Here is a 27,270-nt window from a genome sequence, read left to right on the forward strand (position 1 = left end):
AGCAGCCCCTCCTCCAACTGGAGGACACACATCCTGCAGGGCTGCACCCGAGGTTGGTTGGGCAGAGTTCCCACAGGTTAGCTCCCTTCTAGGGAGTGGGCCCCCTATTCAGGGATCAGTTTCTCCAAGGAGCCCCCTGCGTATGCCCATGAGGCACCTTTTCACCAGCCAGGGGCACCCTCCAGCTCTGCCTTTTACTTTCTGGATCCCTGGGTTCTCTTTCCACAGTCTTTACATCAGACCAAGTAGGTGAGCAGGGAGAAACGCTGCGGGCATGCGCTCAGGTAGGAGGTGCTGCCTCCTGTCAGGCAGCCTAGAGATAAACCGCTAGGCCGGAAGTGACCTCGGGCTATCAGGCTTTGACCTACATGGTGGATGCCTTTCCAGCACCATGTTCGGAGGAAACTGGGCGTGCCCAGCACTTGCCTGAAGAAAGCTCCCTTTGTCATTAAGAGACCAGCTACCTTTTTCTGTGTGTTCTATGATCTGACGAATCGCCTTCTTCAGGCTGTTGGCTCTCAGCATGAGCTGTTCCCGAGGCCTGAATATCTGCGGCCGGACTGGACATGCTGACCCCATCGAGCGGTCCACAGCTGAGCCACAGCTGCTGCCCGTTCCATCTCCATCTTCTGCCTCCTCAGCAATGGTGGGCGGCGGGGTGGGCAGAGAGGACGAGGCCTGGGACTCGTCATCCAAGGTCTTGAGGAGAGAATCCAGCTTCTCTTTCAGGACAGAGCACTGGACAGGAACAAATGGAGTGGAATGGAGTGCCTCTCATCCCGACACCCTCCCAGTCAGGGGCTCAGGGAACAGACCTTCTTGGCCATGACCTCAGACTCCTCCGAGCTCTCGGTCGTCTTCTCATAGGCCTTTCCCACTCGAGCCACAAAGTCCTTCACCGTCTCGCAGAGCACTCTGGGAGAAAGCGCAGAAAATCGCTTCTAGACACAGTCCTGGCTGCGGACTGGCCCCGTGTGGGCGCCCCTGCCCCCCCCCTCCCCCCCACCCTCCGAGGCAGCTGGCACTCACTTCGCTGATGAGATCACCACCGAGTGCTGGTCAGAAGTCAGGATTTTGGAAAGATGGGCCGCGACCGAATCTTCATAGAAGAGAATTTGCTGCACCTACAATTACCCCAAAACAGGGTGGGATCATTGTAGGAAGTTCACCCAGTGAACTCCTCACCCACTGCGCCCGCTAGTCGGGCCTCAGCTCACTTCCTTCAACAATCTGAGACCTGCCAGTGCTATCTGAAAGATGTCAAAGGCTTCATCCAGATGTGGACAGAAGGGCCTTAACAAAAAAGAGCATATTGATAAAGACTTACAAGTATCTCATGCTTCTTTGTCCTCTAGCCTGAGATTCACCACCAGCAGCCTGTGCTAGGAACTAGGATCTTCTATCCTGTTTCCATAGGCAACACTCCTTAACTCAGGTTCCATTCACAGCAGACAACACATCTGTCTACCTGGTTGGGAATGTGGCCTGGCCCATCTCCTTCTCTCAATGTAAGTTCCCCCTTCCTCACTCATCTCTGCCTGCTGAAATGGGAGATCTGATGCTGTGTAATCCCTAGTCTCTAGCCCAGGGCCAACAAACTTTACTATCAGCGAGACCAGCCGTGGGCAAACTACGGCCCGCGGGCCGGATCCGGCCCGTTTGAAATGAATAAAACTAAAAAAAAAAAAAGACCGTACCCTTTTATGTAATGATGTTTACTTTGAATTTATATTAGTTCACACAAACACTCCATCCATGCTTTTGTTCCGGCCCTCCGGTCCAGTTTAAGAACCCATTGTGGCCCTCGAGTCAAAAAGTTTGCCCACCCCTGAGCTAGACCGTACACATAGTCTTCCTCTCTTGAAAGGTACAGACCATTCTCTGCTCACAGGCCATGTCAAAGCAGGCCCAGGAAGATGTGGGTGGGGGCCAGTTTGCCAATCGCTGATCTAGCCCACTGTCCTTGACCCTGCTGGCGAGCAGACGGCCCCTGGCAGAGTTCTCTCTCCTGCTCAGCCAGCAGCCAGCTTGCCCAGTGGGGATGAGCACAGCTATGTGCCAGAACTGCACTACTGCAGGATATAAAATAAGGAAGGCAAAGTTTAGGCCCTTATGAACTATTAAGACATAATAGCCCTAAAACAAAAAGAAGAGTGAATGGTTGAACTGGCACAGCTAGCTGCAAAGGGAGGCAACGAAGAGGATGATGGGGCAGCAGCAGGTGCAGGGAGGGTGGGAAGTCCTAGGGAAGTGTCACCACGAAGGCCCCAAATCCTGATGACAACTGGGAAGCCTCCAGATGACCCACAACCTGGGGAGGTCAGAGTCCATGTGGCTCCACCTCAACCTTGAGCTGACCCTGAACTCCTGGTCTAACCTAGGGCTGGGCATGAGAGCACTGGGGTGCAGGGGAGGGGAGGGAAGGGGAGGGGAGGTAACCGGAAAATACCTCGGAACCCTCGCTGAAGTCCTCGGTGACGACGGTAGAAGAGGAGGCCTGCCGGGGCAGTTTAGTCTCGTAGGCCATGACACTCCACCTGCACACAAAGGCAGCTCCCAGCAGGTTGCTCTACCTCCCAGGCAGGCCCTACACCTCCCTCCTTGTGTCCTGGAGACCTGACCTTACAACAATTCTAACTTCATCTGTAAGTCCTTTATCTTGGCTGTGTCCCTAACTTGGCTCCTCCCATAGCTAAGAAAAAATGCTACACCAGTTAGTCACTATGGCTCCAGTGATGGAAGAGAAAGCCAGCAGCCAGCTCTTCATCAAATGCACAACATGGGAGGGGCAGCTGAGTGGATGCGTGATCAAACCTGCTCACGGCAACCACAGGATCGTGAAGAACATGAGCATTTTCAATGACACCAATCCACCACAGGCTCTGGTTAGCAGGATTTCAGACATGAGTCAGAACTCAAAGCAGTTCACCCAAGAAGGACGCCAAAGTGTTATTAAACACACAGAGACTATGTATCCAATACTTAAGATCCTTCTGGGAACAGAACATGAGAAAATGGGGTTGCTCAATTATGGATAACGAGCACTCTACTGATAGGCATCAGATGACGGCTGCAATGGCTCAAGGGGACAGAGCCACCTTCTTTAATAGCCCTAGTGGATCAGGCTTGGCCTCAAGAGAAGACCTCAGCACTCAGTTCATAACCTGTCTGTTATCTTTTTCATAATCCTGGTCAAAACTTAACTCCCAGGAAAAAAGAATTCCGGCTCAGGTCAAATTTTTACAACTATTTGTCAAAGGCCTATGGTTCGCAGGGACCCCAGGTAAGAACAGCTGGTCGAGGTGACCTGTCTCCAACCAGCTCCTGTGGTGCAGCACGAGAATGCGCCCCACTCACCTGTCCAGCATCTTGGTGCTGGCTCTTTCCAGCTTCTCCAGGATCTGCGGGAGCTGGGTGTCATCGTCACAGGCCGAGCCCCAGCCTAACACGCGAGCCAGGTCATTCCCTGTGCCCAGGGGCAGCACTCCCAGCTGACACTGGCAGAACACAGTGGGAAGATACAGTATTGAGCCCCCTCCTCTTTGCTGACAATGGTGGCTGAACTCAGTGGAAGAGACCTGCTCCAAAAGGGGTGGGGCTTCCATTCCAGGCAGAGCCACAGAGCCCACGGCCTTTCTAATCCCACAGAAAAGTCCTCCCTCTCCCACAAGCTGTATCTCACATGTTGCTACATTTTAACTACCCTCTAGTACAGTGGTTCTCAACCTTCTGGCCCTTTAAATACAGTTCCTCATGTTGTGACCCCAACCATAAGATTATTTTCGTTGCTACTTCATAACTGTAATGTTGCTACTGTTATGAATCGTAATGTAAATATCTGATATGCAGGATGGTCTTAGGCGACCCCTGTGAAAGGGTCGTTCGACCCCCAAAGGGGTCGCGACCCACAGGTTGAGAACCACTGCTCTAGTACCTCTCTGATCTACATTTCCCAAATCCCCTCCCCTCCCATTTTACAGCTATGGCCACAGTCCTGTCTCTGACTGTTGAGTGTCTGAACCCCTGAAGAATGATTCTGTAACTCCCACCGCCTGTCCCTCCATCCACTGCATCTGACTCACTGAAGCCAAGCTCATCTTCTAAAGACACCACTAGCGTCATCTTACTCCTCCAAAAACATTGGCAATGGCTTCTAAGTCCCATCAGAACAGGCACCAGGACATCCAGTCTGGCCACAAAACTCAAACACACCCAGTGCTCAGCCAACATACCTCTACATGCTATTCCCCAGAGAGACCACCCCCGCTGCACTGCTCAGGCCTCAACCCTCCCCTTGGAATTCCCACCCCAGAGCTCCCACCACAAGTCAGTCCTCAGGAAGCTCCCTAGACACTGGCTGCCGAGACCTCTCCACCTCCATCGTCTACATGCAGTGTGCAGGGTGGGTCACTGGTCCTAATAACTGCACACCCAATGGTCACCTGCTCCAGCCACAAGGGAGGCCCTGCCACCCTGGGGGGGACAGCAAGCTGGAGGGTGAGGACCAGAAGCCCGAGCACTAGGTGAAGAGGTCCTAGCACTGGCTCCCTGGAACCTAAAAGAAAAGGCACAAGCAGTGGAGGTGAAGGCATGGAGATGACAGTAATGGTCCAGCTGGAGAGGTGACCCCCTGCCAAGTCAGAGTTCCATCAAGAGGAGGGTAGTGAGGAAAAAGTCAGAGAAGCAGAGAAGGAAGAGGGAGCCAAACTGGGACCCTAGCAAGCTGTGTTATGAAGTCTGGATTTTGTCCTAAAGACAAGGGGCCACCAAAGAACACTTAGGGGGGTTCATGGGCAGAACTGCCCATGGTGAAAGTCCCCGGGGAGGGTGGACGGCAGCACACAGGGGCTAGCTTAGACACTCTGGGGTGGCAGGACTGAGCCCAGCAACTAAGTAGAAATGAGGAGGGAGGGCAAGGGAAGAATCAAGAATGACCAACTGCCAAATCTCTGGCTTGGATGTCTGGTGGATGATAATTTTCAGACTCTAAGGAAAGAAAGGGGGCGGGCAGGGCTGAGTGGTGCTCAGTTCTGGAAATGTTGGGCTTGAGGTGGGAAGGGGCAGCCAGGAAGACGAGAAACACCAAGGAAAGCTAGGGGAAAGATGGCTGACCAGAGAATCAAGTGCCACAGAGAAGCCAAAGGAGATAGTGCTCACTGAACTCAGCTGAGTGGATGAAACCTGCCTTCCTGATTAGTGACAAACTTGTAGGTCATCCTGGAAGTCAACAGAACACAGGACCTAAGTGTAGTGCTCTAACTTTACCACTAGAGGGCAGCATTCTCTTTCCTGAGCAAGTGGCCTTTCTGGAGAGTTCACTGTCCAACTTCCAACATCATTTTAGTGCCAGAGGCTAAAAAATGCCTAAAAACAGTCCACCCCACCTGAGAGTCAGGTCGAAGATCTGGAAAAAAGTATGTTGAAAGCAAATGACAAACTAGGAAAAAATATCACCAACAAAGAGTTTACACCCCTAATATGACAATAATCCTTAAAAATTAAAAATTTTTAATTTTTTTAAAGGCAAATACCCCAATTGAAATGTAGGCAAGGAACATAAACAGGTAACTCACTTAAAAAGTCATGGTTAGCCCGGATGGCGAGGCTCAGTGGTTGAGCATCGACCTATGAACCAGGAGGTGATGGTTCGATTCCCAGTCATGGCATATGCCCAGGTGGTGCGTGCAGGAGGCAACCAATCAATGATTCTCTCTCATCATTGATGTTTCTAGCTCTCTCTCTCCCTCTCTCTTCCTCTCTGAAATCAATAAAAATATATTGAAAAAAGAAAAAGAAAAAAAATTCACGGTTAATTGAGATGTTTGATTTCACCAGTAGTGAAGAAATAAAAATAAGACATACCCTGGAGAGCAGGAAGGGACAGAAATAGACTTACTGGAACTGCAAGTCACAGTTAGGCTTCCTTGGACCTCGCTCTATCAACAACAGACTCGTATCACCCATGCTGTTCCGTGCCTGCACTTTATAAATCAGCACGTTGTGGCATCTTGCACTCACCCCCTGGCAGGAAGTGGAGATCTGCGGGTGGTTTCCGCCTGGCAAAGCTCTGCGCTGAGCTAGCTCACTCCCCCACTGATGATCCCCTACCTGGGCATTCATAACGACTACTGGTGAAAATCATACAGACCCTTTCCCAGCTATGCTCTTTCAAAGAGCGTCCAACCTTTAGACTCTGATCTGTACTGCCACACTGCTGTCCTTCCATTATGCACCAATCTCATTTCCTGATGCCACAAAAAACTGTCCTTTCCCACACCTGTCCGTTGTTCATCTTATTCGTTTTTGCCCAACTAAGTAGACAAAAAGGTCATACCTTTACTTCTAACTGTGAAGTTCCTGTTCCCCTGTCCCCGCCCCAGCGCTACCAGCTCTTCCCTTCCAGACCTTAGCTGACCCCTGCCTGGGAACAGTACTCCAAGGGGACATGGAGTGTCACCAAGACAGCCCAGCTTGTCTCTAACTGTGACATCACCCCCCCACCCCCACCCCATTCCCAGGGCTGGGCTCCTCCACATTCAGGCACCTGTTTGTGAAGATTGAGGCTGTCGATTTCAGAGAGGACCCAGCCAACACTGCCGTCCCCACCACAAACCAGAATCCGGAATGTATCAAACTTCTGGAATAAGCGTAAGCTGCAAAGAAAAGAGAATGTAATGAGATGAGGTGCATTCTAAATGACAAATGATGGCCAGTTAGTCCTGGGCGAGGGCCCCGTCTGTGGTCCTCAGGCCGACCTTGCACCTTCCCTGTGATTAAGTCCCTCAGAGGCAGAGCCCAGGTGCTCAGACTCAGCCTGCTGGGGCCACTGGGCACCTGAGAGCAAAAGCCTCCCACCCGAGGCCTCTGTGCCCATTACCCCCTCGCCTAGTCCCCACGCCCCACTTGCCTAGTCCTCACACGCAGCCAGACCTGCATGGGCAGCTGAGGAGCCCAAGAAGCACAATTATGTCCACTTTACCTTCCCGCTGGGCCACTGCATCCTCCCAGGTGATGTGACCCATCCCTCCTCCCCACGTGACCCACCTCCATCTGCTTCCCGAGCTCTTCGTGGTCACCTGCCCCTCGCATGTAGTGTCCCCCTCTGCTCACTCCTCACCCACTTCCTGAGTGGCCTGATCCAAGTTTTGGCTTCAGAGACCACACATATGCCGATGACCCTGAATGACCCTAAACCATGACCTCCAGGCTTTCCTGAAGGACAATACTTGCACTTGTCTACCAAAAGAGTCACTCGGGTGTCCTAGGTTCCCCTCCTGGGAAAATAGCAGAGCTACCATCAAAACAGTCACCAGACCAGACCCCACTGTCCCGTCCACCATTGCTTCTCTCATAAGCACTACATGAGCCTTCTTCCTAGCTCACGTCTCCTGCGAATACCTCTGATTGCTACCAGTATGATCTTCCCTAAACAAGTCTTGTCCAGTGTCTCACTTTAACTAGTTGCCACTTGTTTCCAGGAAAGGTTCCAACCTCTCGGCCAGCACCCACAACCCTCCCTGGCCAGCAGCTGACATCCCACTGTCTTCTCACCTCTTGGCACACACAGTACCTTCTGCCCAACAGGCTCCAAACCTCCCTCCCCCCATGACACCAATTCTCCTCAAACACTGGCTCAGGGAGAAACTGAGAAACCCCGATTTGATTTATAAACTCCTCCTGTGGGTTCCCACAGAATCTGCATGTCTCCCTGTCATGGTGACAGACATGCTGTCGTGTGACCTTGACTATATGTCCATGTGCTGCACTCCCGGCAGGCAGGGGCCCACCTTAGTAGGCCTTCCATCTAGCTGAATCTGAGCCAGAGGACGTCCTGGAAAGACAGAAGGGAATGAGGGATGCACGTGACTTAGGGAATAAACATAGGTGAGGTTCTGAAGCAGCAAGGCTGCCTCTGACTGTCAGGGTGCTTCTCTGAGAACACTGACCTCTCCCAGGCCTCCTGCTCTCCAAGGACAGGTGACACATCAAGGGCAGGAATCAAGAAAATGAAACAGTGTGCCTAAGTTTGTTTATAAAGTGTGAGATCGAAGCTGCTTCCCAGAAATAAGAGTTTACTAAACCAACTGCCCCTGTGCCTTTGTGGGGCTCCGTCTCCTACACAACACCACCCCAAACACGGGTCTGCATGCAGCCAAGGAATATTTGGTTCTTCTCAAGTTCCCTGTCCAAAGCCATTCCACAGCATTCGTCCAACACTCTGGGTGCCTCGCTGAGTGAACCTGTTTAGTTTATCAGGACAAGGGCTGTCTGATCCCTTCACTACCCCCCTCCCCATTTTTTAATCCTCACCTGAGGATATGTCTATTGCTTTCAGAGAGAGAGAAAGAGAGAAACATCAATAGGTTGCCTCCCATATGCACCCCAACCAGGGATCAAACCCAAAACCTAGGTATGTTCCCTGACCGGGGATTGAACCCACACCTTTTTTGGTGTATGGGACAATGCTCTGAGCCAACCGGCCAGAGCACTGGCCCCATTTTTTAACTAAAAAGATTCCTTTCTAAACCCAGCGGTGAATATGCTCCTGTCATTCAGTTAACTGAGTCCACCTATCTACATCTCGGGAGTGCTGCCTGGAGGGAGCAGGCTAGAAAGTTGCCATGGGACTTTTCTCCAGCAGCTGCTGCCATGGGAACACCCCCACATCAGGCCCTGGGGGTATGTGCACATCCTCTCCCGGCCCCGCAGGTCCTGTTACATCAGCCCCTGCTCCAAACACAGCACCCTCCCAGAAAACACAAACCAGAGAACAGGCCCCCAAGCACTTCCCACTACAAATACCCTGGATGATCCATCCCCTCACAAGCTAGGAGGCTTACAGCGCTGACCTTGAACTGCTGCTTCCAAATGAGGACGGAGTTAGTTCAAACGACAAAATTTACAGAAGCAAATGTCTTTACAAACCTATAGTATGCACAAAACTAGGAAGAAAACACATCAGCTCTCCAGCTACTTGGGCCCTCGCACGTCTGCATGTGTCACTGCACCTGCAAGGTGAGCATCTTCTTGTGCCTCCAAAATGAAAACTCTCTTGTTTGGCCTCCTTGGAGGAAAGTCTCCCCAATACTAAGCAGCCACTGAAAGCCACAAAGCAAGTCTGTAACCACTGACATCAGAAAACGCCCACACTATTGCATGCTGACACCCTTAAACAGTATACTGCACAATGCCAGGCAACAATGCACCACATTCAGTTCAAAAGTGTGTGTGCACGCCTGAAATACACATTTGAAAATTGGAAGGACACCCAACTCTATTAACTATTGAGTGGGTACCTCTGCGAGTAGAATTTGGGGAACGAGGGGGTGATTCAAGAAACACGGCCTTTATTTCCTATTTAAAAATGTATGTTTGAATCTCTTAATAATAAACATGCATTATCTTCAAAAAATGTTTAAACTCCAAGAAAGATCTATTTTACAAGCTTACCCAAGGTGTGGCCCTCCGTTCATGAGGTCAAAAACCTGGGCAGGGTTCAGCAGCTGTTTGAATCTTCTGAGGAACTTCACGCCCTGGTTGTCCCCACTTTTTGAATTGACGAAGACTAACAAGGGGCTTGTGCAGGACGGAGGACATGTGGCTTTCCAGAAGCCTGGATTGAGAACGGAAAAGGGCAGAGGAAGACTAAAAGCCATGAAAGACAGATGGGCATGCCTGATCCTGTAGGAAGTAATCACCCGAGGGCCCTGTAACTTACACAGAACCAGCAAGAGTTAATCAGCATATTTCTACATCGCCATTATCCCTACAGAAGAGAGTGAGTGCCCATCCAGTCTGACTTCATATTTACAAGGATTCTAAATTTCAGAAAGAAGGGGCACCGCACTGCTCTTTCACTCTTGCTCTTATTCTGAAGAGCTGATTTCCTCCCGGATATAGGCCCCACTTTCCCACCTTTCCAACACTACTACAAGCATGTCAAACTCGTGGCCAGAGGGTTTGCCATGCTTGACTTACTAATGTGCATCATCAAACATGCTCTGGACAAGTGCCAACAGCATGGAATCACGTGCTATTTAATACCTGCTGCTAGATGGAGACCAGCTGACGTAGCACATGATTTCAATGGCTCACAGCAGAGACAGACACAAGTCTTTGACTCGGTGTCTACTCACAGCCTACTGGATCCATCACCTTTAACCAAGGTACCAGCCTTGAGTTCTAAGCCTGCCCAGTGGCCATCAGGACACCATTTACCACCTTTGTACATAAGTTCTCTCCCCTGATGGCTGGGCCTGACCTCTTCCCCACCACATCTCAAAATCACCAACAGAGCCTTTTAGAGTGAGGAAGGAGAATGCACGAGGGAGAGCATGAGGAACGGGATAGGCCAGGAGAGAGCCTGATACCCACCATCGGAATCGATGCTGTTGAGAGCTGTGGGAGGGATGACCGACACTTTACACAGGCCCAGCGGGCACTTGGTCACTAAGGATTCCTTACACGCCGTGTGTACCTGGAACAAGAATCCATGCATCACAAGGGGTCACAGCCTCCTTCACATATGGCCTACAGTTGCAGGAGGAATGGGCTGTTCCCATCGAGGAACTGACAGGATTCAGGAGAGGGCCGCGCTCACTCACCATGGCCTTGCACCACAGGCAGCGCCAGTCCTGCAGACGCAGCACGCTGCCACAGGTCTTGTCACACACCGTGCACTTGGCACTCACAGGCAGATTTCCTTCCAGCCACTGGTGAGGCATGGCAATCTGCAGACCAAGCAGAGATATGCACTAGGGACATGTCCCAGCACCCCACACAGGGGCACAGAAGACCTTGGGCAAAGATGCTCCAAAATGACTTCAACCAAGACACTTTTCTCACCACAAGCAGAGGGAGAACAGGGTTGTCCCACCCACACTCCTACCCCGGGCACAGCATGACTCACAGGGACTGGACAGAGCTCGGCAGCACAAAAGCCCACAGTGAGCCCCCAAATGCAGAGTGGGAGCAACTCAAAACCTCAAGGAAGAGAACTGAGGGAGAGGAGAGCCACAATAGTTTGACCAGTGCCCCTTTGCGTACCCCGTCCTCATCCTCAATGATGTCCTTCCCGATGGAGGCCAGTGTGGTCCACTTGCAGTTATTGGTTGCACGCACAGCACACCGCTTGTGGGCTTTGAACTTGCACACTGTGAGAGAATGAACACATGAACCTTCAAGCCTCATTCATGGCAGCTGCTTCCTGTGCTTGAGGAGATGGTCCAGTGGAACTGCCCAAGCCTCCTGGACAGTTGGAACAAACAGACAGCACTCCCTGTGTTATGAACTAACTACTGGGACATAGGTAGGGACTGATCTCGGTGAGACCAGACACCCAGTATAGCCAGGAGTCGGCAGAACTTCTGGAAAGGGCCAGAGAGTAACCAGTTCAGTCTCTATCCCAACTGCTCACCCTGCCCCTGCAGCCCAAGGACCACCATGAACCATGCTTCACATATGGACACTGAAATGTCCATTTCTTGACTTTCTGTGTCACAAAATAGTCATCTTCTTTTGACTTTTTCCAACCATTTAAAAATGTAAAACCAGCCCTAACTGGTTTGGCTCAGTGGATAGAGCATCGGCCTGCGGACTGAAAGATCCCAGGTTCGATTCCGGTCAAGGGCATGTACCTTGGTTGTGGGCACATCCCCAGTAGGAGGTGTGCAGGAGGCAGCTGATCGATGTTTCTCTCTCATTGATGTTTCTAACTCTCTATCCCTCTCCCTTCCTCTATGTAAAATATCAATAAAATATATATTTAAAAATAATAATAATAAAAATAAAAATGTAAAACCAGCCCAGTCAGTGGTGGCTCAGTTGGTTGAACGTTGACCCACAAACCAAGAGATCGTGGGTTCAATTCCTAGTCAGGGAAGATGCTGAAGTTGCCGGCTGGATTCCCAGTGGGGGGCATGTAAGAGGTGAACAAATTATGTTTCTCTCTCATCAATGTTTCTATTTCTCTATCCCTCTCCCTTCCTCTCTAAAATCAATAAAAACATTCTTTTTTAAATGTAAAACCCTTTTTAATCTCGCAAGTTGCATAGAAACAGGGGACAGGTGGGATCTGGCCCGAGGAAGACAGTTTGCCTTTCTCTGATCCTGCCCAAACACTGGAACCCTGCCCTCTAGATCTAGAAGACAACTTTCAATCCATTTATCCACAGCCCAATTCACCCCAAGAGGGGGTATAACTACACTGGGGCTGACAGTTTCAACTCTTTCCCTCCGTGGCCTCTACTTTCTTCTCCATGTCTCCTTATTACTGCCTCCCTTCTTTCCTTTGATCCATTACTATAAAAAAGAACTTATCAAAGACTCCTCAGTAGGCACAATAAATAAGCATGGGGTCACAGCAATCGCTTCACTTCTGACGATGTGGGGTGACTACATTTGGACCTCTAGGGTCAGACCACCTTTCCCAGCAGATAACACATCGTCCACACCTTCACAGGACAGTCCATGGGACGTGACCCCAGATAGAGCCTCGCGGCACACGTTGCAATAGGTCGGCCTCGCGTGGGAACAGGCGTACCAATTGTGCATCCCTGAGAAGTGGTCCATGCTGTACTGGGTCGGCTGGAAGAAGAAAATAAAGGCAGCAAAGAGAAGGTGAACCTCTGACATTCTTAAATGTGGTAACTTAAACAGGAATCAATAAAGTATCCAGAGGAGGAGAGGAGGAAGGTTATAAAAGACAGGGTCGCAGTACGATGGGGCGACCTTAGTTTACAAGGACCATGCTGAGAACGCAAGTCCAGAGCTGTACCCACACATGAGAGACACCCAGACGGCAGCAAACTAAGGAAAGGGCAACAAGAGAGTTTCTTTCTACCTCAAAATGCTCCCTGTTCTGGACAGTCTTCAGCGCTGCGATCCAATCTTCCATTTCTTTCCTGTTGTCAGCACACAGGATGAGTTTCCTACATGGAGTGATAACCTAAAGAAAGGAACATATTCAACAAATCTATGAACAAAATACAAATGCTAACAACTATAAAAACATCTTAAAAACCTACTTTCACCATATATATTTTAGTGAAAAATAACTGCTTCATTCAAATACTCAATTGAACAGAGCATAAAAATGGTTATCATGAATCACTAAAAAACAAGAACAATCTCAAACCAAAAGACAATCATATTTAGGTTATACATTCACCAAAAATCAACTTAAGTGGACACTTATGATCTACTTACTACTCAGGCACAGTAATAAGCCATAGGAAAAAATTTTTAAAGGAATAGAAACAGCTGCTATTGTTCTAAAGCACTCATGGGGTGACATCCTGCACTGACATAGTTCAGGGACAGTTTGGTCCAAGTTACTCAAAGAACAGGGTGGGCATTTCACATGTACCACATGTAAGTGTTCTCACACAAGACCTTTTAATACATGACAATGGAGTAACAGCCAGCTACTGCATGCAGGGCCTGAGCAACATAACTGAACCTGGTAATAATCAACAACTAGAAATTATACCCACAACATATAAAAAAGTCTTTATACACCAACAGAAGAAATCTTTCTTACAGAAAAAAGGCTATAAATTTACATTTCACAGAAGAAATACAAAATGGCTAATAAACAAAAAGATGCTTAATTAACCACTCTAGCCATCAGGGAATGCAAATGAAAATAACAAATTATTTTTCACCTAATAGATTGGCAAAGTTTTAAAAGATGATATTCCAGTGTTTTCAAAGATATGGGGGGGGGGGGGGGGGGGAAGAGTTCTCCTGAAGTACTGACAGGACGTAAACAGCATATAAACTTTATAGAGAAAAACTGGCCCTAGCTGGTTTGGCTGATAGATGTCAGCCTATGGACTGAAGGGTCCCAGGTTCAATTCCAGTCAAGGGCGCATGCCCAGTTTGTGGGCTCAATCCCCAGTATGGGGCATGCAGGAGGCAGCCAATCAATGATTCTCTCTTATCATTGATGTTTTTCTCTCTCCCCCTTCTCCCTTCCTCTCTGAAATAAATAAAAATATAGTTTTAAAAAATTATTTTTAAAAAAGGGTGGGAAAAGAAAAACTGACCATGTCTATTAAAATTTTTTTAAGTTATAGCCTTTTACTTAATTTTGTTTTATAATGATGTAAAGTATCTACATGGTTCCAAAGTCAAATCTACAAAATATAGTACATTCAAAAGTCTAGCTTTGTATCTGTTCCTTCCATCCTGGTTCCCTCCCTATGCCAAAGGAGCCCTAAAAATAAATAAACAAAACTACGGTTTATCATTCCATGTGTAAGATATTTGCTAATACATGTATTAGCACAATTCTCTTTAGAAGCAGTAGCACACCACAGATGCTCTTCTCCTCCTCTGCTTTTCCCTCTGAGTATAAGACCCCGCCCTCACTCCTTAGCAGCATGCAGTGTTTCCTTGGTCTTTCTTGTAGCTGTACCCAGTCTGTTCAACCCGTTCCCTATTAATGGGTATTATGCTGTTGAAAAGCCTTTGGCATGTCAAAAGTGCCGAAATGCACAGCCTTTACACAGATCTTTTCATATGTACCAGTGTATTGCGGTGACAGAGTAAATGCATATGTAATTTTGTAGCTATTGCCAAATTCCCCTCTGCAGGGGCTGTGCCATTCTGCATTCCCATCTGCAGTATTAGAGAAACGGCAGCTTTCCCAGGGATTCACCAATGAAGTATGTTATTTAACTTCTGGATTTCTGCTGTTTTGTAGTTGATCTCTTCTGTGATTTCCATAAACTACCCACAAAGCTTAACCAGAGAAGGGGATAATCAGAAGTGAGTCACAGATGCAGGGTACTGTTCATTCTTTTAGGTAACCAGGGTAACTGGGATAACTACACAAAGGGGGCCAGGCTGGGTGTAGAAAGAGGCGAAGCTAGAGGAAGGTGAAGGGAGCCTGAAAGACAGAAAACAGAAGACTGGAGAAGTGAGTGCCCTCCAGAGTGAGGGTGGGGGGTGGGAGCCACTGTCTCTGAAGCTTCAAAAGCACCACATATAGCCTATATCCCAGCACTGAACCTACCCATCCACCCAGCAAACACCTGCTGAGTGTCTCAAAGACCATGACAAGCCAAGGTTCCTGCTCACAAAGAACTCACCCCAGGCAAAAAGGACATTTCAGAAACTGACATGTGCCATGAGGACAAAGCAGATCATGGGAATGGGGCTGATGGGTGCTTTGGAGGGTGGTCAGAAAAGGCCATAAGACAGCTGGGCAATAGACAAGGCCTTGGGTCAGTGCTTAAGGACTTTTCATCAGTAACTATAAAATCTCAGCAAATACTTCTTTTTATTCACTCCGGGGTGAGTTTTAATATTTGAACATTTTTATCAGTATAATAAATACAATTTCAAAAATATAATACAATTTATTTTGCATAACTTGGGGATTTTTTTTTAAATATGTTTTTTATTGATTTTTTCACAGAGAGGAAGGGAGAGGGATAGAGAGTTAGAAACATCGATGAGAGAGAAACATCGATCAGCTGCCTCCTGCACACCGCACACCCCCTACTGGGGATGTGCCCACAACCAAGGTACATGCCCTTGACCGGAATCGAACCTGGGACCTTTCAGTCCGCAGGCCGACGCTCTATCCACTGAGCCAAAAGGGGATTTTATTGGGGGTTATGCAATAAGGTATTTACAGAAGAGAACAATGAGATTTTTCATGTCCTGTTCTATTTTAAGCCTTGTTTCCACTAGTCCCGTGACAACCTGTACAAGATCAAGTGTGCATGTTATTCCAGAACTCAGCTCTGTGGTCGGAGCAGGTGGACCTTTGGGCCCTCCCTCTCCCACATGCCGAAGGAAGGAGGGGGGTTACTGGAATAGCTTCGTGGGCACTAGCACCACTGGACAGCAAGTTACAGACAAAACTGTTATGTTTAAAGATGGTGACTTAATGAACAAATGATAAATGATGTCATTTCCTCAATCTGTGCAGTTATTTACAGGGAGTAAACACTGACCAACAGATAAATGTCTAAGAACCTGGTTTTCAGCTATTTCAAGAAACACTTGTGCCTGTTGGAAGCCTCAGACCTGGCCACTGACTGGTTAGGAAACGTGGGAAGACTGTCTTATTTTCTCTTCTGGAAATGGGGGGTGATAAAAGCTAACTGACACGGCTGTTATGAGATTAAATGGAACCAAATGTGGACAGAACCAAGCATGGGACCCAACGCATAGTGTTCAGGACACATCCTGAGTCCTAAGCCCTCACAAGCTGTGCAACTTGGAACAGCTGCTTCCCCTCCCTGTGCCTCCATCTGCTCATCTGAAAACTGGGGCTACTAATGGTGAGGACACATACCAGGCTGTTGTGAGGTTCTAGGCGGGGACCTGGAAGTGCTGAGAACAGTGCTCACGTGTAAGCGCGTCCCACTGTCACTCTCAGTGCTATTTCAGGCTCTTCCCTGTGGACCAACCTTTCTGAGGCCATTCTGGGGCCAAGAGTCCACCTCCCAGATTATGAGAATCATCAGAGAAGACTCCCACCCACTAAATAAAAAATCAGTCTCAGCAGGGCGTGTGTGGAAGGCAACCAGTCGATGTGTTTCTCACATTGATGTTTCTCTGTTTCTCTCTCTCCCCCCTCCCCCTCCCCCTCCCCCTCCTCCTCCTTCTCTTCCTCTACACTCTCTGAAAAGCAATGGAAAAAATATCCTCAGGAGAGGATTCACACACACACACACACACAAAAATCAGTCTCTGCCTCTGTCTGGTCACACTATGCCACCTGAGACAGAATCCATGCTTCTCAGCCACCCACGGACCAGGCATGACTCCTCTCCTTATCCCCAATCGCCTTCCAGCCCAGGAGAAGCCTCCCAGACACCAGGGAGCAGTCTGCACACCTCAGATATCCAGGACTGAGAGTGAGACAGGTGAGGCTGGGAGGGCCTCCTCGGGAGGAAAGGGAAGTGAGAGCTTTCTAAGAGAGATGTCTTGGGCAGGGCTCCCTATTCAGTCCCTTGGTTTGGGAACAGAGCAGCCAGGACAGGACCCAGGAGAGAAGCAGGTGCTGGAAGAGACCTTCAGGTGATTCCCTCCTGGCTGCTCACCACATCACCAAAAGAAGGCAGGATTTAGAGGAGACACTCTCAGGAATAATAAGAGTGTCCCTTCATTTGGACTGCAGCCAATACCATAACTCCTAGAAACTAAAGATGGTACGAGAAAGCTAGAACTATCCCTAAAATTGAGCTTTCACACAGGAAAAGCTTTGCAGACCAAAGAATGTTTTTGGTCTATATTTTTCAAGCAAAGTTTTAACGTAAAAAAATGGCTCACATAACTAAATCAACTTAAAATTTAAATGCAAATTAAAACCAGGGTAATACCGTGAATGTGACAGGACAAGTCAGTGACATCCCAGACTCAGCGGGCCAGGGTCCATGGCTGGAATAAGCAGACTTGATACCAAGGGAAGGAGCAGAGTAGTACCACAGAGCAAGACAGCTACATGGAAACCCACAAGCTTGAGAGAAAGCACACCCCAGGCCTTGAAGCTGGAAGGACAAGAGACAGAGGGAAACAGAAAGGAAGGGGAAAGAGAGAAATGGTAAAAAGCATTTCTCACATAATTCCCTGAGGCAAGCTAGAAGAGCAGTTAGTGGACTTTAATTCTTACTCTTGCTGGAATCCTGATGGTAAAAGCATTTAAAAATCAGTAAGAAAAAAAGCAGACCAACTAAGAAAAAAATGAACAAAAACTTGAACCATTATTTCATCAAAGTTGTTTCACAAAAGGCCGGAAAGCCACATGGAGAGGTGCTCCACTTCACAAGTCATCTGGAAAATGAAAATTAAAACCCCGGCATGTTCACAAGGTGGCAACACTAACAAGACAGATATCCAGGATTGGTGAGGATGCGGAACACCCTGAACTCTCACATGCTGGTGGGAAGGAGGTTCGTTGCAATTACTGTGGAAAACAGTAAAGCTGACTTTATATTCACCCCATGGCTCGGGAACTCCATCCACACACACAACAGCAATACAAACGTGCCATCCTCATCAAGACACAGCAGCACTACTCTTCACAGGCCTGCACTGCACACACCCAAACACTCAGCACTGTGAAGTGGACACACTGAAACACAGTGATATTCAGATTAGTACAGGACGAGAATGGCCCACACGGCTACCGCAGTAACATGATGAGTTCTACTATGCCGAAGCAAAAGAAGACAGACGTATAAATGAATATGAGAGACTGGTAGAGCTATTTTTTTTAATGTTAGAAATTAAATATTAAAGTGTTAGAAATGGATCTTGAATACATGAGAAATGCTCAATCTTACAAAATAAATGCAAATTAAAATTATGAGACACCTTTTTTCTTCTTTAAATATATTTTTATTGATTTCAGAGAGGAAGAGAGGAGAGAGAGATAGAAACATCAATGATGACAGAAAACCATTGATCGGCCGCCTCCTGCACACCCACTACTGGGGATCAAGCCTGCAACCCAGGCATGTGCCCTTGACCAGAATGGAACCCGGGACCCTTCAGTCCACAGGCAGACGCTCTCTATTCACTGAGCCAAACCAGCTGGGGCAAGACACCTTTTTTTTAATCTCCCAGATAGAGAATAGTCTGGTAACCTGCTATATTGGGGGCATGAATTAATACAACTCCTATGGAGAACACAGGGTGAAATCTAGCGAACTTTAAGATACAAATCTTTGTCTTATCAACAGTGCTTCTATAAATTTACCCTACAAAAATGCCTCATGCGAAGTGACATACAATATATATACACAGTTTTTCATGGCAATATTCATAGTAAAGATAAAAGATTAGAAATGACTCAAATATTGATCAAGATAAAACCGGTATGCCCTGGCCAGTGTAGTTCAATTGGTTGGAGCATCGTCCTATACACCGAACGGTTACGGGTTTCATTTCCAATCAGGGCACATACCCAAATTACAGGTTTGGTCCCTGGTCAGGGTGTGTACAGGAGGCCACCAAACGGTGTTTCTCTCTCCCTCTCCCTTCCTCTCTCTCTAAAATCAAGGAAAGCATATCATCGAGGGTGAGAATTTAAAAAAAAAAAAAAAAAGATCCGTAGGCAACTGGTGCATAAATTATGGAGCATTCCTATAGTGCAGTGGTTCTCAACCTTCCTAATGCCGAGACCCTTTAATTCAGTTCCTCGCCCTGACCGGTTTGGCTCAGTGGATAGAGCGTCAGCCTGCAGACTGAAGGGTCCTGGGTTCGATTCCGGTCAAGGGCATGTACCTTGGTTGCGGGCACATCCCCAGTGGGAGATGTGCAGGAGGCAGCTGATCGATGTTTCTCTCTCATCGATGTTTCCAACTCTCTATCCCTCTCCCTTCCTCTCTGTAAAAAATCAATAAAATATATATTTTTTAAAAATACAGTTCCTCATGTTGTGGTGACCCCCAATTTCATTGTTACAAATTGAACATAATTAAAGCATAGTGATTAATCACAAAAACAATATGTAATTATATATATGTTTTCCGATGGTCTTAGGCGACCCCTGTGAAAGGGTCGTTCGACCCCCCAAAGGGGTCACAACCCACAGGTTGAGAACCGCTGCTATAGTGGAATACTATACAGCTATATCATATTCTTATATTCTTAAGTTTAGAATTACATGCTAAATACCAAAAAAAGAACTTTAAAAGTTCTATTTGAAACAAGAACTTTTGCTTCCAAAAAATGAACTTCCAGGAAATATAAAATATCTGGAGACTCCAAATGAGTCTATGACACTAAAGCCAGACAAATATCTTCCAAGGTCCTGGGAAGAATTAGCCAAGATTATTAAGCCTTGATTTCTTCGAGAAATCAAGGAGAAAAAGGAGACGTGCTGGAAGAATACAGATGTGATGTTTAATTGGATGAGAAGGTGGACTCCTGAATTATAAACACACTAGCTGGTATGACAAAGAAGGTGTCAAATGACAGTGGCAGCTCCCATGGTGGGGCACTTAGTAGTCCAGGGAAATGTCTGGGTGTTTATAGGTATTTGCTTGTTTCATCTTCTCTACAACCTAATGAAGTAGCTATCGAGAGAACACTGAGGCCCACTGAGTCACCTGCCCAAAGTCCCACAGCTAATGAAGTAGGGGGTCAGACACCAAGCAGGTTGGCTCCAGGCCTGACTGCTGACCCCCTACCCCCACCCACCCACAGCAGCTTCCCTGAGTGAAAAGTGTGGGTCCCTAAAGGTTACATACTGTGGGATCCCATGAACACTTTTGAGATGACAAAAGTACAGAAATGACAGATTAGTGGTTGCGGAGGGTTAAGGGGGGTGTGGCTATTAAAGGAAACCAGAGGATCCCGGTGGAGATGAAGACGTTCTGGATCTTAACTGTGTCTATGTCAACATCCTGGTTGTGAAGTTTTGCTGTAGCTGTGCAAGACCTTACTCCTGGGGAAACTGGGTGAAGGACACAAAGGATCTCTGTATTATTTCAATTCCGTGTAAATCTACATTGCTCTCCAAATAAAAGGTTTAATTAAAAATAAGCAACCACGCCCTGGCCAGATGGCTCGGTTGGAGCATCATCCTATACACCAAAAATAAGTAACAACAATCAACAACATTTTCTAATATCTAATATGTTTAAGGTGGGAAAACTGGGAGTAACTCCAGAACAATGCTATCTTTCTTAAGGACAAGGACATCTGTGTTCTCAGCACAAATTAAAAGTGTAATCTTATCTTATTAAAGTCCCTATTTGTAGGCAGTGCAAGCTCATGAAACATCTGACTTGCCAAGGAAACATTATGTGACACACCTTTGGCACACATTCCCAAAGAAAACCACATCCTATGCATATGCCTGTGCCTGAGTACACAGGAGGGCCCTGGTGCTGCCGCCGGCTGCGACACGTGGCCTGTGAAGGGCAGAGCCCCGGAAATAGCAGGCCTCGTTTCTACACCAGCAGTGCCTGAGAAATCAGTCAGGCTGTGCTTCACACCAGTCGTGAACCACAGGTCCTGCCTCACACAGCACTGTGCTTCCTTGGTGGGTGAACCCCATCGACAGCAGGTGCACTCTGGAAACTACCAGAAATGCCACCAAGACAAGCTGCCTCCCCAGCTCCAGACCCATAGATCCCACTGCCCAACAGACAGAACCATCAGGGGCCCCTCTCACATACCTAGACATGTCCTCAGGCTGACTACTCTCCACCCCAACCCAGCTGGGAGGCCTCAGGCTCCAAATTCTTCCTTTTTTCTAAGAAATAAATTCATTTAAACGAACAGACAAGATCCCTGCTCAAATGCAGACAGGGAATAAATAACATAATAAAGAAATAAACTATAGCCCTAGACAGTCTGGCTCAGTGGATAGAGCACCAGCCTGTGAACTAAAGGGTTCTGGGTTTGATTCCGGCCAAGGGCACATACCTTGGTTGCAGGCTCCCCAGCCCTGGTCGGGATGCGTACAGAAGGCAACCAATCAATGTGTCTCTCTCACATCGATGTTTCTCTCTGTCTCTCCCTCCCTCTCCCTTCCTCTCTCTCTAAAAACCAATGGAAAAATATCCTTGGATGAGGATTAACAAAAAAACAAACAAATTATACAGTATGGAATAGTAGCTGGTGATAAGTCTATAGAAAAAAAGATCAGAAAAACGAGGTTGGAGCCAAGGTAGGCCTCACTGGAAAAGGCTGAAAGGGCACAGCAGGAAGAGGTGAGCAAAGGCCTGGAGCAGGAGAGAGCCTGGAGAAACAACGGGACACAGAGAGCCATGCCAGTACCTGTAAGAACTTGGGCTTTTACTCCGGAGTGGAATAGGAACCACAGAGCTTTTGAGCAAAAGTCTGGCATCTGACTTAGGTTTAAAAACATCCATTCTGGCTGCTTTATTGAAAACTGAGTGTAAGGGCCAGGACAGAAGTCAGGAAACTCTTTGGAAGGAGCTCAAAGATCCCATCAAGAGATAAAGGGAAGGTGCATTCTGAAGTATGCTGAGGGCAACAGGATCTCCTGACAGACTGACTGGATGGATGGATGGATGGATGGATGGATGGATGGACGGACAGACGGACGGACGGCTGGCTGGCTGGCTGTGAGGCAGAGGAGCCAACAGCAACACCTGAACAGCTGGAAAAGGAGCCACTATCTGGGACAGAAAGCTGTGAACAGGCTCTGCAGTTGTGGGGTGGGGACCAGTAATTCCATTTCGGACATGTTGAGGCTGAGGTGTCTTATCAGAATGTCATCTCACCCATGAGCTCTTCACCTTGCCAGCAGCTTGGCTACATTAAAACAAGAAAGGAGATCCCTCATAAATTACCACTGCTGCCAGTAGTTTAAAAAGTGACGTTTAGAAGAGCAATCTGACAATATCTCGTCAAGCAGAAGACGTACACACCTGGCAATTCTACCCTCAGAAACACACTCCAGAGAAACTTGTGCCCAAGTGCCCAGGAAGACAAGTATGACTTCACAGTAGTGCTGTTTATAGTGTGAAACTGGGGAAACCCAAGTCAACAGTAGGACACTGTATACATAAGCCATAAACACTAACAATTAAGCGTTGTGGTCCTCAACGTGGGCTACACTTGTAACTGTGAGATTCACATCCCACTCCCCACTCCCCACTCCCCAGGAATCAGTTGTTTTAAACTTTGAACTACTTAATTAGAGATGGATGTGGCCACATGAATAAATCTCAGAAACAATGCTGGGTGGAAAAAGCAGGTTGCACCATTTACTCAAAAATTTGAAACTGGTGAAAAATGCTACATATTGTTTGTACCTACATATATGAGTAGAGCAAGTATTAAAAACATGCAAACAAGTGATAGACACCAAACTCAGCATGGGGGTGAACTCTGGGGAGGAAGGGCAGGAGGGAAGGAAAGGGATGACAAAGGACTGCAAGGTGGATCAATGATTCCCTTTCATCATAGATGTTGAGCACATCCATAATGCTTCTTTCTCAGGCCAGGAAATGTACACAGTTGTTCAGTATGTTACTTTCTTTTTTTTTTTTTAATCCTCACCTGAGGACATACTTAGAGAGAGGAAGGGGGAGAGGGAGAGAGAGGAAGAGAGAGGAAGAGAGAGGGAGGGAGGGAGGGAGAGAGAGAGAGAGAGAGAGAGAGAGAGAGAGAACGAACCACCAATGTGAGAGAGAATGATCGATTGGTTGCCTTCCTTATAGGCCCTCAACGGAGATCAAACCCACAACCCAGGTATGTGCTCTGACCCGGAACCAAATCGGCAACCTTTTGGTGCACAGGACGATGCTCAACCAACTGAGCCACTCTGGCCAGGCCATTATATTACTTTTTGAATGTCTAAAATATTTAATGATTTTTAAAATGTTAAACGTTTTGGCACAAAAATAAGCTAAAATACCCAAGCCAGAGCTGGTGACACATACAGCATGTCTTGTATTTGTAGTTTACAGTATTTATGTTTATGTACATATACACACATATACAGTTCACATAGTTTATCCTATATAATAAAAGCCTAGGTGGTGTAACACGATGCCCTTGCACAACGTCGTCACAAGATGGCTGCCACAAGATGGCCGGCAAGGGAGGGGAGTTGGGGGCGACCAGGCTGGCAGAGGAGGGCAGTTGGGGGTGACCAGGCCTGCAGGGGAGGGTAGTGCCGGCCTAAACCGGCAGTTGAACATCCCCCAAGTGGTCCCAGATTGGAAAGGGTACAGGCCAGTTGAGGGACACCTCCCTCCCATGCAAGAATTTCATGCACCAGGCCTCTAGTTATACTATATAAACGTATAGTTTAGCATTACAAAAGGGAATGGGTCAGCCTGAAGCCATGCCTGCAGACAGATTCTGCTGGTGAAACTGGGGAACTCTCCAGCGCTGGAACTTGGTTTCCATGCCTGCATTCTCACCATAGTTAACACCGTCACCAGGCACTCTCTGGCAGTTTCACACCAGACAGACACCACTGGCTGCCATACATTTCATGGCAGACACTACTGTGCCTAACTTGCCTCTCAAATATCTCATCCTGGAGTAGAATCCTTAATCTTACAGAGCTGGCTGAGTGTGTCAAAGTAAGGGGCATGCTTTATAGAAGGAGGAAGAGGGAGGTACTGGTGGGACCCCTCAGAAGGAAGCTTTTAGAGACCAATAAAAAGCCTTCTCTCCCAACATAACCCGTCTTCCATAAATCGTTAGGGTGGCAGCCATTGGAAGCTAACATTGAACACTGGAAACTCCTTTTTCAGGATCCTCAAAGCACAGAGATACGTGTCCTGCAGCTTAAAGGACAAGCCAGCTCAATAAGCTTCGATGAGGGTTACTGGTGTGTGGCACAGGAGCAATACTGCAAAAGTTACATAGACTAAAATGTCAGAGTCACTGGTGCAAATGACTTGTCTCTCTAGTTCTCAACTTCTTAACCTGCAAAATGAGTACCAGTGCCTGGCCCTCAGATCACTCCGAAGGGAAGGAGATAGAACATTATTGCTGCTAGCAACAGGAGCCATAATCAGGCCCAGCACAGGTCAGGGCATACAAGACGACGCACAAGAGCAAATGGCTGGCTCCCCAGCTACTCCTGCAGTGAGGACAGCCACAGCAGACACCTGGGCTTAGGGGACACCGAGCAACCCATGTGGGCATCTGGTCAGCACCTGCCTAAAGCACCGTCCAACACCACTGGGCAAAGATCGCCCACATCTACAGCAGTACGAGTAAGGAGTAGGCGCTCCACCTAGGCAGGTGACTTCCAGGCTCCACCGTGCTTGTTTTGAAGATCAGGGGTGAAATTTCTCCTGTGACAAAGCTCAGACAACAGGAATTCATCACAGAAAAGCTTACCTGTCCTGCAGGCTTTCTGTCTGGTCAGATAGGGACTAAAGGCTGTTTCTAACATATAGGTGAAGTCATATACCAAGCCAATGGCTTTAAAAATCCCAGCCTTCCTCTTATAAGAAATACAAGACAAAAGTCAACCCTCCACAGACCCAATAATCTATAATTCTTTCCACTCACTTCATTTTATTTTTTTAAATATATTTTTATTGATTTTCAAGAGGGAGAGATAGAAACATCTATGATGAAAGGGAATCATTGATCCACCTCTCACCAGGGATCGAGCCCACAACTCACTTCATTTAAATCCTTACAGTGTAACTTCTTTCCCACACAGCTTCCCATGTTGCCCACCATCATCTGGAACTCTTACCTGCTGCTCTCCTCTCTTTCAGAACATTATCCAACTGCTCAAAATGGATCAGAATTAGAGTGGTCCAGCAAAACCAAAAACTGAGTTTTAACATCAATGGACAAGAAGAACCCGTGGACCACCAAAGAGGAGCAGAGACGCCAGAGTAACAAAGCAGCCCCACGCAGGTCAGCACTGACCAGAAGAGGGGAAAAGCGACAGTACTGGGACAGGACCAGAAGCCTGGAAACGCTCTCCTAAATATAGCTCCCCGGTCTGCAGGGCTTGAAAAAGTGGCTGAGAATAAGCATCTGACACACTTGGTAATTTCTGTCACTTCCTGTTACTCACATCCTGATGTTCAGATGCTGCCCAAAATCCTGGAATGGTGCACACAAATCCTACTTTAAAGCCCCCTGAGACACAGACTATTCAAAACAGTTGGATGTGCGTAGACAACGCACTTCCTCACGGAGAGCCGTACGAAACACAAAAATAGACACACGCAAACAAGTTCCTGAAGGTCCCTATGCAAAAGAAACCCCATAAGGCAGGTCCAGACCTCCAGGCATTCAGCTCTGCCTGCTGCCTGAGCCCCAGAGAGGAGCCAGGCATGAACTACTGATGGAACACTTTCCTCCCTGAATCCGCACCTCACTTTCAATCTCTGGGGGCAAAGTGGTGATGGGGTCACCACCACCACAGCGACTGACCTGCCCAGGGGCCCAGAGCAGACAGTCAAGGCCAAGCACCCTCCTCCCGGCTCTGCCCCACCTCACAGCCTTCCTGAGGACACCAGCACCCAGGAATGCAGGACACCCAGGCAGGCAGCACAGCCAATTGGGCCAGAGGTTAAAAATCACATGTAATCTATCAGAAGACAGATTTTTAAAAAGGAACAAAAAGTAAAATGAAGCAAGAAGTAATACCTAAAACTGAAACATGAAAAACCTATTTGGGGTTATTCATCTATTCAATATTTCAACAGTGCTTCATTAAGCCTTGCAATATGTTTGATGTGTGGGAAACCTCAGAGATAGAGCAGAGCCCACCTTGAGCATGGGTGGTGAAGGCAGAGAGCCCCTCCTGGGGCACCACCACATGAAGGGCACCAGGTATGGAGGTGGTGCCCCAGAAGGCACTTTCCCAATAGCAGGTAGGAAACAGGAAACAGGCACAAAGAAGGCAAAATACAAACCAAAAAAATCTAGCATGTTTCCAACAGCAAAACACTAGCAATAACCTAAATCTCCAAAACTGGGGAGTGGTGAAATAAATGATGACTCCATCATACAACAGAATACCTTATAGCCAATTGTTAAAAGGATGATGAGGCACAGAAATTTAAAAAGTGAGTTACAAATTAGTATGTGTATCACTGATCCCACTGTTTGTGAAACTAATGCATATATATTGATATTCATAGGAAACACCTAAAAAACTATATGTCTATGTTAGGGTTTTTAAACCTCTGTACTACTGATATTTTTTTTAATATATTTTATTGATTTTTTACAGAGAGGAAGGGAGAGAGATAGTTAGAAACATGGATGAGAGAGAAACATCCATCAGCTGCCTCCCGCACACCTCCTACTGGGGATGTGCCCACAACCCAGGTACATGCCCTTGACCGGAATCGAACCTGGGACCTTTCAGTCCGCAGGCCGACGCTCTATCCACTGAGCCAAACCGGTTTCGGCTGTGCTACTGATATTTGAGGCCAATTAATTCTCTGTTGTCCCCCACAACATTGTATGATGCTGAGCAGCAATCCTGGACATACTCCCCCACCCCCAAGTTATCACAACCCAAAATGTCTCTGACTACTAAAGTCCTCTGTGGGCTGATCACACTCCCTCACCCCCTATCCCACCCATGTTTGAGAACCACGGTCTCTATAATAGTGTTTAAATCTAGAATCTCAGTGATAAGACCTGGGAGTCCTTTTGTTTGTTTGGGTTATGGCACTTACTTATTCATCTTTATTACCTATCTAATAAAAGAGAAACATGGTAATTAGTCGTACCTCCGCTACCCTTCCCATTGGCTAATCAGGGCGATATGCAAATTAACTGCCAGCCAAGATGGCGGCCAGCAGCCAGGCAGCTGACGCGAAC

At 47.5% G+C, this 27,270-nt stretch overlaps 1 protein-coding gene across 3 annotated transcripts in view; it reads right to left on the reverse strand.

Annotated features, from left to right (window-relative positions):
- The window catches only part of DGKD (diacylglycerol kinase, delta 130kDa), an 87,067-nt gene that overhangs the window by 22,577 nt on the left and 37,220 nt on the right, over positions 1-27,270 (reverse strand). Inside the window, exons 4-16 of one of the 3 annotated variants that reach the window (XM_005882936.2) lie at positions 17,343-17,510; positions 12,842-12,946; positions 12,453-12,585; positions 11,047-11,153; positions 10,605-10,730; positions 10,375-10,477; positions 9,451-9,613; positions 6,545-6,653; positions 3,358-3,497; positions 2,450-2,537; positions 1,030-1,124; positions 816-915; positions 465-738 (exon numbers count right to left, since the gene is read on the reverse strand). In XM_005882936.2, the coding sequence (XP_005882998.2) occupies positions 465-738; positions 816-915; positions 1,030-1,124; positions 2,450-2,537; positions 3,358-3,497; positions 6,545-6,653; positions 9,451-9,613; positions 10,375-10,477; positions 10,605-10,730; positions 11,047-11,153; positions 12,453-12,585; positions 12,842-12,946; positions 17,343-17,510 (1,711 nt within the window). Of the gene's footprint in view, positions 1-464; positions 739-815; positions 916-1,029; positions 1,125-2,449; positions 2,538-3,357; positions 3,498-6,544; positions 6,654-9,450; positions 9,614-10,374; positions 10,478-10,604; positions 10,731-11,046; positions 11,154-12,452; positions 12,586-12,841; positions 12,947-17,342; positions 17,511-25,174; positions 25,200-27,270 lie in introns of those variants that run through there. The other 2 variants (XM_005882938.2, XM_005882937.2) reach the window with 2 other exon arrangements.

Source organism: Myotis brandtii, unplaced genomic scaffold, assembly GCF_000412655.1.
Source record: "Myotis brandtii unplaced genomic scaffold, ASM41265v1 scaffold744, whole genome shotgun sequence".
Classification (NCBI taxonomy): Eukaryota; Metazoa; Chordata; class Mammalia; order Chiroptera; family Vespertilionidae; genus Myotis; species Myotis brandtii.